The sequence below is a fragment of the Chrysochloris asiatica genome, unplaced genomic scaffold (genome assembly GCF_000296735.1).
Source record: "Chrysochloris asiatica unplaced genomic scaffold, ChrAsi1.0 scaffold00292, whole genome shotgun sequence".
In the NCBI taxonomy this organism is placed as follows: domain Eukaryota; kingdom Metazoa; phylum Chordata; class Mammalia; order Afrosoricida; family Chrysochloridae; genus Chrysochloris; species Chrysochloris asiatica.
Genome location: NW_006408810.1, coordinates 2,617,924 through 2,630,718, shown reverse-complemented (window position 1 = coordinate 2,630,718; position 12,795 = coordinate 2,617,924). Strand labels below are relative to the sequence as shown.

The 12,795-nt window shown below is 45.0% G+C and overlaps 1 protein-coding gene across 1 annotated transcript in view; it reads right to left on the bottom strand.

Moving 5' to 3' along the window:
• The window catches only part of CLNK (cytokine-dependent hematopoietic cell linker), a 205,863-nt gene extending 200,157 nt beyond the window's left edge, over window positions 1-5,706 (bottom strand). Inside the window, exon 1 of the mRNA XM_006874670.1 lies at window positions 5,604-5,706. Within this exon, the coding sequence (XP_006874732.1) occupies window positions 5,604-5,706 (103 nt within the window). The remainder of the gene's footprint in view (window positions 1-5,603) is intronic.
• Window positions 5,707-12,795: the final 7,089 nt, after the last annotated feature.

Sequence of the window (12,795 nt, the reverse complement as noted above, 5' to 3'; positions counted from 1 at the left end):
CTGGAAACCCTCTGGAGTGGTTCTACTCTGTCTATAGGGTCAGGCTACTGTGAGTTGTAATTGACTCTACGGAAGTAGGTTTTGTTTGGGTTTTGGGTTTAGCAGACCCAGCCCTTTCTGGTAGTGAGTGTCCCTATTGTCTATTTAGTTCCCAAACTAGTGATCCGGATGCTAGCCTGAGCCCTCCCTTCCCACCTCCCTCCATCAGTGCCACCCAATCCTAAGAATCTCTGATCTCTAAAATGTCCCTCAGTTCTGCTGCCCTCACTTCCATGAGCTCCTCTCCCTCCTCACTCAGCTTTTAGCACCATCTCAGCAGTCTCCTGACTTCTTTCCTGTCTTACAAGGGCTCCTGTTCCGACACCAAACCATGGCAACTGTGACCTTCGCTACCGGGGCGGAATCACCACCTTGCTTAAAAATCCTCAGCAGCTTTCCTGAGGAGAGCCACAAAGATGCCTGAGACTCTGCCCCACATGGAGGCCTTGGGCACTCTCTCTGTTAAGTCCTCTTTCCCTGCCACCCTCCCTTCCAGAAGATATCTATATCTGAGCCATGCTTCCAAATGTTTGATGGGATTCTTCTTTTCTGATTCTGCTGGGCCCTGCAAAATACTTTCCATCCTTCAGGGTCAAATTCAAATCCTGCTTTCCCAGAAGCCCTTGCCACAGGGTCTGCAGTTCCAACCTGCCAGCTGCTCCTTGGAAACCCCATAGAGGGTCATGATGAGTCGGAAGTGACTTGATGACAAACAACAACACCATGAAGCCTTGGCAGGAGCCAGGTGGCATAGTGAGCCAAGGATTGGTAGTTGGAACTCTCCAGCTGCTCTGAGATGAGGAAGTCTGCTTCTGTAAATATTACTCAGAAACCCTATGGGGTAGTTTTACTCTGCCCTATAGGTGTAGGATCAGAACTGGACTGTAAAACACAAGGTTGGCAGTTCAAACCCACCAGCTGCTCTTCAGAAATCCTGCACAAGTTTACTATGAGTTGGAATCCACTTGATGACACTTAACAACACCAGCATAGTGTCTCTATGAATGAGAATTGACTTGACCTCAGTGTGTTTGGTTTTTGGCTTATGAGACCCTGGAGTCTCTGGATGCCAACAGTGAAGTGCTCCACTCTTAACTGAAAGGCTGGACATTTGAACCCATTCATAGGAGTCCTGGTGTGGCACTGTGGGTTAATGCGCTGGACTGTAAAGTTGGTTCGAACCATAAGGTCTGTGGTTCAAGTTCACCAGTCTCTCCTCAGAAACCCTGTACAGGGTTGCTATGGGTCGGAACCACGTAACAACAGTAACAACAAGAAAGGCCCGGTGATCTACTTCTAAAAGATCAGCTGCTGAAAACAGTACAGAGCATGGTTCTACTCTAAAGCTTGTGGGGTCACCTTGAGTCAGACTCAACTTGACAGAAACTGGTTTGGGCCCTTGCCTACTGCTCCCTTCCAGCATCTCCTTCACACCTGTGGCATACCTCCATTTCATCATTCATTCATTCACTCCATACATATTTTTTCGGGTCTGTTCAGCACTAGGCAATAGGAAAGGCAGTGAGGATATATTAAGAAACCCAGATAGATACAGCCCGCACACTCAGGATGCTCTTATTCTAATTGGAGCAGAAGTCCTAAGCGGTACACAACCTTGTTTATCACAACGCCCTGTGTGAGTTCATATTCCCCAGGAGTTCCCTGAGGGGGCAGGGCTAGGCTGAACATCTGTTTCTCTCCTGGTGCACTAGCTGGCTGCCCTCTGGCAGGGTCACAGGAATGTTGGTAAGGTAATGCGTAGATGGGTAAACATACGCACTAGTGAATCACACTGTTGTTGTTGTTAAGTACTGTGGAGTTGGTTCCGACTCATAGTGACCCTGCACAGGGTTTCCGAGGCTGTAAATCTTTACGGGAGCAGAATGCCTCATCTTTTTCCCATGGAACAGCTGGTAGTTTTGAACTGCTGACTTTGAGGTTGGTAGTCCGACTCATAACCACTATGCTACTAGTGTAGGGTTTTTTGGACAGCAAGAAGGTGACCTCTGACCCCGAGGAAATTGTCATCTTGGTTGTGCATGGAGGAAAAGGCCCTTGGCTTCATCATGTATGTGGATTAGAAACATGGTCTCCATTTGGTAACTCCAGTAGCATTTGGGACTATTTGACTTTGATGTTATTGTTGTTGTTAAGTGCCGTTGAGTCAGTTCTGACCCATAGCGTCACTGTATAGGGTTTCCAAGGAGCAGCTGGTGAGCTGAACCGCTGGCTTTGAAGTTCAAACCAATTTTGTTGTCCAGCGCATTAACCCAGGACATGAACACAGTGTCACACCAGTACTTGTTGCTCAGTGCCATCAAGACAATTCCGACTCATCTATGAACAGCAGAATGAAACACTGCCTGGTTCTGTGCCATGCTCACAATTGTGGCTACACTTGAGCCCATTGCTGCTGCCACTGTGCCAATTCATATCGTTGTGTGTGTGTGTGTGTGGGTTCTTATTTTTTGCCAACCCTCCTCTTTATCAAGCATGGTGTCCTCCTCCAGGCACAGGTCCCTCCTGATAATATGTCAGAAGTATGAAAGATGAAGTTGGGCCTTCCTGGCTTCCAAGGAGCATTCTGGATGTACTTCAGACTTTCGGGAGCTAACTGACCATTCCAGATGTTTTGTTACATTGGACTAAAAAAGTCTTTGGTTTTTTTTTAAAGAAAGCAACACAAAAACTTAAAGGAGAGGGTTGAACTCAAACTCTCTTTGTATCTTTATAGTAAACCTCTAGAGCGAATGGACTGGCATGGTTCTTGACTCCACACTAAAAAGAAAAAGAACAAAACAAACCAGGTTCTGTAGAGTTGATTGTGATTTCTAAAGGCACCATGTGTGTCCAGAATAGAACTGTGCTCCAGAGGTTTTTTTTTCAGTGGTTCATTTCTCTGGAGCAGATTATCAGAATTCTTTCCCAAGGTACTTGGGGCAGATTTGAACCTCCAATCTTTCAGAGAGCAGTTAATGATGAACTGTTTGGGCCACGCAAGGGTCTAACTCCATGTTCCTAATGAGGAAGCAGGGACCCTGAGAACTGAGGTCACCAGGTTGGCTGGTGGCAAAGCCAGTGCTCTAATTTGAGCCTGGAGCATTGCCTGTGATCCAGATCCACAGGGAGCCAGGATGTGTGCTCTTCCCATGCTTAGGGGCAGGCCCTGATGCAAACAACTAAGGGACACATGGGGGAGGGGATGGATGGGAGGGGAAGCTCTACTTACATATGGCTATTTAAGGAAAACATCAACAAAGTTGGCAAATAAATGCATTTTATCTGAAGAGCGAGCCCTGGTGTGGTGCTGTAGGATAAACACTGGATGGATAGCTAACTACAATGTTGGCAGTTCAAACCCACCAGCTGCTCTTCAGAAACTCTATGCAGGGTCGCTGTACGTCAGAACCAACTCCACAGCACACAACAGCAACACCTGGACAATAGGCAGGAGGGATCGTAAGGCAGCCTGGTGGTGCCAGGGTTAACCAAAAGGATGGTGGTTGGAATTGATCCAGTGGTTCCATGAGAGAAACACCGGGCGTCTGCTTCTGTAAAAATCACAGCCTAGGAAACCCCACGGAGCAGTCCTGCTCATCACATGGGTTCTACTGCAGGGCACACAACACCATCGTCTCGGACTAGGAGTCTTGGTGGTGCAAACACGCTGTGCTGCTAACGTAAAGTTTGGATGTTTGAGCCCACCCTGAGACACCTTCAAAGAAAGGCGTCTGTTTCTAAAAACCAGCCAGTGATAATCTTATGGAGCACAGCTTTACTCTGATACACATGGGGTTGACTCAACATTAACTGGCACCTGGATGGTATGTAGCTAAAACCCATTTTTCTTTGAAAATGTGTACAAAGATCATTTTCAGGTTTAGAAATGATCATTTTCAGGTTTAGAAAGAGAAGATTTCCCATCCTGTGACTTGGTTTTGTGTTTTGTTAGCCAATCTCCAATCACAGCAAGAACCACGAAGTAGCTCCACAATTTCTCTTCTGCCAGCTCACTGTCAGGTTTTTACTTTTTTTTTTTTTTTTTTTTTGCACGATGTTGAAAGAACTATAAACTCACAGCCTATCACAGATGTTATTAATGCGTGCAAATCACAATAGGCCACAACTGTGTATGTTGCATTATTTTGAGAGAGATCTGACTTTGGTTGAAGAGACTCCAGTTTTCCCAGATGGGCACTCCATCTGAGTCTGGGGATGGCAGCCCTGTGTACTGCCGTCTTGTAAACAGAGATACCTCCTTTTACCAGGTCAGCAGTATTCAGGACTAGCTACCCTTCCTGTAAGCCACTCTGCTCACCCACCCACGTATGTAGTCAAATAAAGCAAATCTGCGTTCTAAAATTGCTTTTCTATTAGTGTCTCACTGACTTCGGTCAAGTGCCCCAGGAAAGTAGTGCGGACTAATTTATTGCCAAGAAAACTCAGTACATCCCAGAAAAGCTGAAAGTACCATGAACATGTGGGGAAACGGAGGATAAGAGAGTGGGGTGGGTCCCCTCATATTCCACCAAACAGAGCCCATCGCCTCACATGATCCAGCTTTCCTTCCTGACTTCTCTCATCATTTCAAGTTCAGTGCTTTGAGGCTGTCTTTGATTTCCTTGTCCAGAGACTTCCTGCCCTGGGACTCATCAGTTCTGAGAGCCCATCTAGTCCTCCACACATGTTCTCTGGTACCAGCCTTTCCTTTTGTTGTTGTTGTTATTGTTGATAAGTGTTGTCAAGTGAGTTCTGACTCATACATAGTGACTCTGTTAGCAGAGCTTGTACCTGATGTGGATTTGAAAACCAGTTCTGCCAACTGAATATGTTACTTATTTCATCTTATCATCCTCATTTTATACATGGAGAAGGGCAGACTTGTACCTTCCTCATGCATTGGTGTCTTGCTAGTGGTTATTTTTATTATCAAGGACCTAATTATTACCCAGAAGGACTAAGGAATACCAGGAATAGACCATCAGATGATTAAAGTAGTTCATCCAGGTCCAAGTATGGGCTACTCAATCACAGAGATGCACATCTGCAGTCCTGTTTAACCTTACAGTTGTTTCGTTCTATTTTTGTTTGTTTCCCGTTAGTTTCTTGAGAACAATACCACATGCTGATGATTTCCTAGAGCTGAGGATACTGCACAAATTACTTCCTAACTTGAGGAGTTTGAGAAACTAGAAACTTACTACCCATATGGCCTTTACCCAGAGTAAAATGAAGCTAGTCAATCATTTTGGTTTTCCACTCTGCCCTTCTCTAAGGACTCTATCATTGGTAGCCAGTTTAATACCTCTTTATTTCCCGGGGTAAGTTGAATATTGCCTTCTCTCCTGTGTCCTTGGAGAAGGAATTTAAGTCTCAATATCTAACCTAATACTTCACAAACTTTAGAGGTTGCGCCATTGGCCTTGTTGTTAAGTGCTGTTGAGTCAGTTCTGACTTCTAGTGGCCCTATATAGGGTTTCTGAGTAGTGGCTGGTGGGTTTGAACTGTCAACCTTTGTGGTTAGCTGTCCAGTACTTAATCATACAATGCCACACTAGGCCTACCATCACTGGCCTTATCCCCAGAATTTTCTTCTAGTGTCTGATGAATGGCTTCAGACTCATCAGCAAGCTTCTGCATAGCATGTACTTCAAGAGCAGGACCCATCTCTCCACGTAGTATTACGTTCTCTCTGGCCAAGTCAGTTTTTGCTGCTCCATTTCCAGATGCAAGAGGTTTGTTCCTGATGCAGACTTTGAAAACGTGAACACCATCATCGCTGGTTTTTCTTGTATCAGTCTCATGTTGACTTGAAGAGCTTCAAAACCCTGTTGTGGAAATGGCACCAACTTCCTTTTCATGCTTTAAAGACGTCCACTTGCTCATCTGCTGACTGGCTCTCCTGCCATCCCAGCTGTAGTCCAGACTAGCCAAAGTGATATTGTGTTCATTTGCACAATGAAATGGCAAGGTTTCCATTTCTCTGTCTCTTACATTTGTATTAGCATCAGCATTAACACTGATTTACACATCTATGAGATTTTCTCATAGAAAATCGATGAGACTTTCAGTTCTCTTAAAATGTCCATAATTCTTCTCCTATATAAAGTCCAAGAGGTATTCTTCTCTCTTAGAAAGTCTATGTGACATTTTATTCTTTATAAAATCCAACAGGCTTTCTTTACCCTTATAAAACCAACCAGTTCCTTCATCCTTATCAGGGTGTGTGACTGATTGGTTGGCACGCCCCCCTCTCCACTGTCCCTGACTCTGTTCTGGGATGTGAACTGCCAGTGAAGGTACTGCAGGTGTTGTAATCTACCGACTGGATCCCATTGCTACATCTGGATTCGTGCAATGAACCGTGCCTTCCTACCTTCCATGATGCTCTGTTTGCTGGGAAGTAACATCACCAATCAAGCTTGATTTCAGATCAGCTCAGAAACAGGACTACAGTTAGGTGTTGTACCTCACTGTACTTTTTACACACCAGCGAATCTCTACCCTGTGAATCTACAGACCTGACCCTTCCGTGCTGCCGACACATTTACACCAGAGAGTGGGGAATGGTTCAGGAAGAAGGCAGACTTACATTTGGAAGCAGCTACAATTTTATGGGCATGGCTTGGAGGGTACCATATGTCTCAGTTGATGCATACCATTTGTTGTTTGTATAACTGCATCATGGACATACCAGAGACAGCACCACTGGGAGGAAACCAGAGCCTGGCTGTGTGATGGCACTTGGGTTTCAGCTCCAGCTTTCTAACGATTTATTGTGTTATCACCAGTAAACCACTTCCCTATTCTGGCCCTTCATTACCTAGTCTTCAAAGTCAGAGAAGGTGGGGCTAGTAGTCATCTTCTGAGATGCATTATTATGGGATATATCCTAGGTACATCTCTGTCTTCACTTGAAACAGCAGAGGACAAGAGTCATGATTCACAAGCAGCTGAAAGTCTAGTGGCAAAGTCCTGAACGCCATGCCATTAGTTGTAAGTTATAGTTGGCTTGGTTCCAACTAATGGTGACCTCACGTACAACAGAATGAAATGCTGCCCTGCCTTGTGCTTGCCTCATGATCATTGGTGAACTTGAGTCCATTCTCGTGGCCACTCTGATTCTTCCAAACTAGAGGGCTCCTTTTCCAGCAGTGTAGTGAACAGCCCTCTGTGGTAATCCACAGGATTTCCTCAGCCTATTTTTGAAAGCAGATCATGAGGCCTTTTTTCCCTTGGTCTGTCTTACTCTGGAAGCTTTACTGAACCCTGCCAACCTGCTGGTGTTTGAAATTCTGGTGACATGGTTTCAGCATCGCAATTAGGCACAAACTATCCTACTACAACACACTAATAGACAAGTGGGGGAGGCTGACACATGACAAGTAGAGACACTAGTTGTTCATGCAGATACTTGTTCCTGTGATTCCATGTCTCCATCTCTTCCTCCTTCCTATCACAACATCCGCAGCCCTCCCATCCTTCTGGGATGGGAGAAAAGCCCTCTTTTACCAGTAATCCTGCCCAAAGAGGTTCAGGTAGGTGTGGATTTCCTTCTGTGAGCTAAACTGGGCTTACTCTACTCCCTAGTGAGTGACAGTCACCTCTCCTAAGCCCTCATCTCTATCCCAAGTCTCTGCCTCTCTCCTCTGGCATCTCTGAATGCCCCTGAGAGGTGCTGTCTCGTGGTCATGGCAAGAGACTCTAGCCACCTCAAGCCATTTCTTGATCTGAGATTGGGAAGTATCAGCTGGTTTTGCCCTCCACTGGAATGTGTATTCTGTAGCTACAGTGCACTAGGTGCAGTATTAGGCCCTGGGGACAAAGTGGACAAGACAGCCCCTGTCCTCATGAAATTTGCATCCCTATAGCTGTCTTTCCCCCTAGCTCTTTCTGCTTGTATTTAACCTGCATTTGAATGGCTACCTGAGTCCAGAACACACTACCTGGCTACAACCCGATTGTCGCTATGTGTTCAGCTTTGACAGATGCCCGTTGAATGCACTCTGGTCAGCAGATAGCCTCTCTATGGACCTCCTTTAGGTTCCCAGAAGCCAAGTAAGGTAGCATCCACTCCTCCGACTGTTCATGATTCTGAGCGAGGCCCTGGCCTCTCTGTGAAGACAGAGAAGGCTTCCGTTTTCAGAGTCTGTAGCCTGCCTGGCTAATCTTTATGTGCACATGCCCCTTAAAGCTCTTGGACTCCTGATACGAGTCCATCATTGCCTTCATCCAGAATAACAGCAGAGGACATATTTGAGCATGCCAAGACTAAGAGAGACTAGGACGAGGATCTGCTTCTAAAAATTAGCCAATGCAGAGCTGATGGCTCATGACAAGAAAGCGTTCAGTCTAGTGTTGGAAGATGTGCCCCCTACCTTGGAAGGCATTCAAAAGAGTGGCAAGAGGGAGGAATGCAAGAGTTAAAGTGATTAGAGGTAAATATTGCTAACTGATGGTACATGGAGTATATTGTAATTATTGTAAGCTTTGTTGAATGCAAAACTGATGATCTGCTCTATAAACCTTTCCTCAATTCATAATGAAAAGTTGAAAAACCCCAAACCCAAAACCACACACAGTGGCCACAAGACTGGACTAGACTATGCCAAGGGTCCTGAAGGTCATGCAGGACTGTTCTCGTACTGCTGCGTGTGGACTAACGGGAAGCTGGTGCTTATGGAGTCCTGTGTAATGCTGTAGGATCAGCACTGGACTGTGAGCCACCAGGTCATCTATTCACACCCACCAGCTGCTCCTCAAAAACCCTATACAGGGTCACTAAGAGTCAGAACTCACTTGATAACACAGAATGACAACAACAGCCACAAAGCAGAAAATATGTCCGGAAGATTCTAAAGCAGAGCAGCTGTTACTAGGTTGCAGGTGCAGAGTTTCATTGTAGCTCTTGCTTTTCTCAGAGAATCCCTAGCTCATGAGGCTGGATGGAAAAAATAGTTATCATCTGGTTGAACCTGTTAACTTCACAAATGAGCACACTTGTGTCCTGGGACGCAAAACAATCTGCCCATGCCCACCTGCTGCGGACAGGGACCAGGCTCCATGACAGCCCTTGAGTCTACCTGTGTGTGCTGCTCAATGGCCCTGTCAGTGGCTCTGAATTCCCTAATACTTATCTTCTAATTAAACCTCTTTCTGTGTTTTAAAATAACTGCTTCTCCCTCCCCCTCAACTCCCCTCCCCCTCTGCTTTGTAATCTTCTTGAGGAATGAAACAGAGAGAAACAAAAAAGAGACTCTAATTTAGAAAACAAGAAAGTAATCCTCAATCCTTTATGTCCAGATTTCAAAAACCTCATAAAACCTTTCTTTTTTGTTTAAATTCTAATTCAGCACAAAGCAATAAAAGAGTCAAGAAAAATAGAAGCCTTCCATTTCATCTTTTCAAATGTTTTCTCCTTTTTTTCTTTGCTGTGGCTGTCAGGGGATGTAGCTTCTAATAGCCCATCAATGTATGTAATGAGCAAATACAATAACTGCAGTCAATCACCCTTTATAGGTCCTTGGGTGTGTTCAGAGTGGAATTTCATTTATAGATGGTCCTGCCTGAAAGCTTTTGGATGCGTAATAGAAAACAGCATGAAAAAAAGCAATATGTATGTTTTCTGTTTTTTTTTTTTTAACCAGAACCCTTAAAAACGAAAGCTCTACTTGTGCCTGGCTAATACACACTCAATAGAAAACCCAATGTACCATGGTAAACAGTAGCTGACCTGCATCGGTTGTCCCTATGAATGCATGCATGCTGGGGAGGGAGTGCCTTCATACTCAGAGCCCAGGAGTTTTCCAAAGATGGAGGCCCTACCAGGAGAATGTCCTTCGCTTCATATCCTGGTCCAACACTTCCTGATGCCAGAAGGTCCAAAGACAGGAAGAGAAACAAAGGCAGGCAGGCAAATGAGAAGACAAGGAGACTGAATGTCCTACAAAGTTCCCGCCATTGGGCTCAGCTTCCATCTTCTCCCCACTGGGAATCTACAGCCCTCTCTGAAGTAATCTTCACTTCCAGATGTACTTTCTCTAGCCCATATGCCGTGTTGCAACCAGGTTCTCCTCCTGATATCTGTTGTATCACTTCTTACAGTTATATAGTTCACTTCCAGACCAGGGCCCACTGCCCTTCCATTGACACCTCCATGTTTACCTCCCTGCAGCCCCTACTTTGCACCCCAAAGGCCACCATCATTAACAGTTGGCCTGTCTCTGAATGGGCTTGGACCTTCCCATCTCTGTCTGCAAGAAGCAAAAGCAGCATAAATATCATGTCCTACATGTTGCAATGCCTCCAAGGAAAAGGTCCACTGATCAACACTTACTGCAAGCTCTCTTGTTCCAGACACACCTCATTTAATCCTCACAGACACTGAGTGTTTAAACAGCTTAAGTAACCTGCACACATCTTTCAACAACAACAAAAAAGACATCTACTCTATTTCTGAATGTCTAGTCTTGGAGTCCTGGTATGGCGCTATAGGATAAACATTGAACCACAATGTCAGTTTGATCTGCAAAGTCAGTAGTTCAAACCTATCAACTGCTTCTCAGAAACCCTACAAAGGATTGCGCTGAGTTGGAACTAAATTGACGACACTTAACAACAGCAGTCTTGTATTGGGTTCTATGTAGAATGGTTTGAAGTGACTTGTTTGAGCTTCAATACATAGCCACCATTATACTGAGAAGAAACAAGCTTTGATTCAGTCTCTAAATCAAAAAGTAACAGACAAATTGGTCTGTGTAGGATACTGCTTTGGGTTGCTGGTGGCTTGGTGATAAATTTCGCTCCTTCCAAGCATCCAGATTCTTTTTCCAGCCCATGCCTCCACATGCTATAGCCACTACTTACTTGCCAGTGGTTTGTATGTTGCTGCAATGCTAGGGTGAAGACGGAGTCCTGGTGTGGCATTGTAGGATAAGTACTGGACTACTAATCACAAGGTTGTTGGTTCAGACCTATCAGCAACTCCTGTGAAACCCTATATAAAGTCACTGTGAGCCAGAACAGACTCAACAGCACTTAACAACAACAACCTAAGAACAACAACATGAAGCTGAACTAGTCTCAGTGGAGCTTCTCGACTAGCTGGACCAGGAAGACAGACCTTTTGAAAGTCAGCCAGTGAGAACCCTATGGATTACAATAGTCTGATCTGGAAAGATCTGGGATGGTCAGAACTAGGCAGCATTAAGTTCTCCAGTTCATGGGGTCATCATGAATTGGGGATAACTTGAAGACAGCTAGCAGCCAGAAGCAAAGGAGCACATGCCACACACTCATCACTTAAGGCTATCGTTAGGCCCTTTCCTTACTTAGTGGTGGTGGGGGCTAGCTCCCATAGGGTCAGCTCCTGACTCATGGTGACCACGTACACAATGGGGTAGAACTGTTGTGACCCGTAAGTATATCTACTTTTGTTGATGTTGTTAAGTGCTGTGTAGTCGGTTCCGACTAATAGCGACCCTGTTTATGGTTTCTGAGGAGTGGCTGGTGGGTTTGAACCACTGCAGCTCACATCAACCTTGGTGGCCAGTGCCACACCAGGACTCTCTCCTACTTCAGAGATGAGAAAACGAGTCTAGGAGAGGCAAAGTCCATTGTCTGTGGTTGCGCCACTGTAAGGAGTTGTGTTGGGACTCACCACTCAGCCTGTCTGACTTGAGAATCATTTCTTTCTATAGTATCATTATGGGTACCATGGAAACGTTGAGTGGCCAGGATCCCAGATGTACCCTGGGGCTTATATGCTATCTTCTGTACCCAGTTTCTTTCCCATTCTGATGAGCTCTGAGCTACAACAGAATTATCTATCATCTTGCCTAGTGACATTGACTTTCATAGCACTTACTGAAGATAATCAAACTCAGAAAGCCAGGGTTGGTGCTAAGCATCCCAACGCATCCTTGTATCTGTGCTTCTCAAGGACTCTTTAAGAGCATTATTTAATTTTGGGGTGTTTAAGTTTTGCTACGTTTTGAGAATTAAGTGAGATAATGCACACAAAATGCTAAGAGCAGTGCTTGGAATATAACAAGCTCTCAACAAATATTGTTATGAGGTACTGAGTTGTTTGTGATTCATAGCGACCTCATGCATGACAGAATGGAAAGATGCTCAGCCCCACACCAGCCTCACAATCGTGGCTTCACTTGAGCCCAGTGTTGCAGCCATTGTGTCACAAATATTAGGGCTGAAATAGTTACCAAATTAATGGCAACACATTGTTTTCTTTTTTTCTCAGGGCACAATATGGGTCAGACATTGTTCTTGGAGTTTGGAACATACGGGTAAAGAAAATGGAAGAGATAGAGATGATCTCTGTTCTTGGTAAAAAGAAGGCAGGTAGGTAATATGAATAAGCAGAAAAAAATCAGTGAATTTCATGGTATGTTAGAGACTGTAAGTTTCTCAGGAAAAAAAAAAAGACGAGCAGGGTAAGGGAGCCAGGGGTACTTAGTGGGGTGGAGGGGTTGTTGTTGTGAAGTACCATTGAGTCAGTTCTAACCTATAGCAAACCTGTATTGGGTTTCCATGGAGCAACTGGTGAGCTTGAACTACTGACCTTGCAGTTCAAACGGCTTTGCAGTCTGGTGCATTAACCTGCAGAGCCACACCAGGACTTCGGGGTGAGTAGGTAGGGGTGAATATTCCATAGGTTGGTCAGGATAGACCCCACAGAGAAACTGAGAGCTATGCAAAGGCAGTTCAGAGACATCTGCAGGAAAAACATTCAGGTCT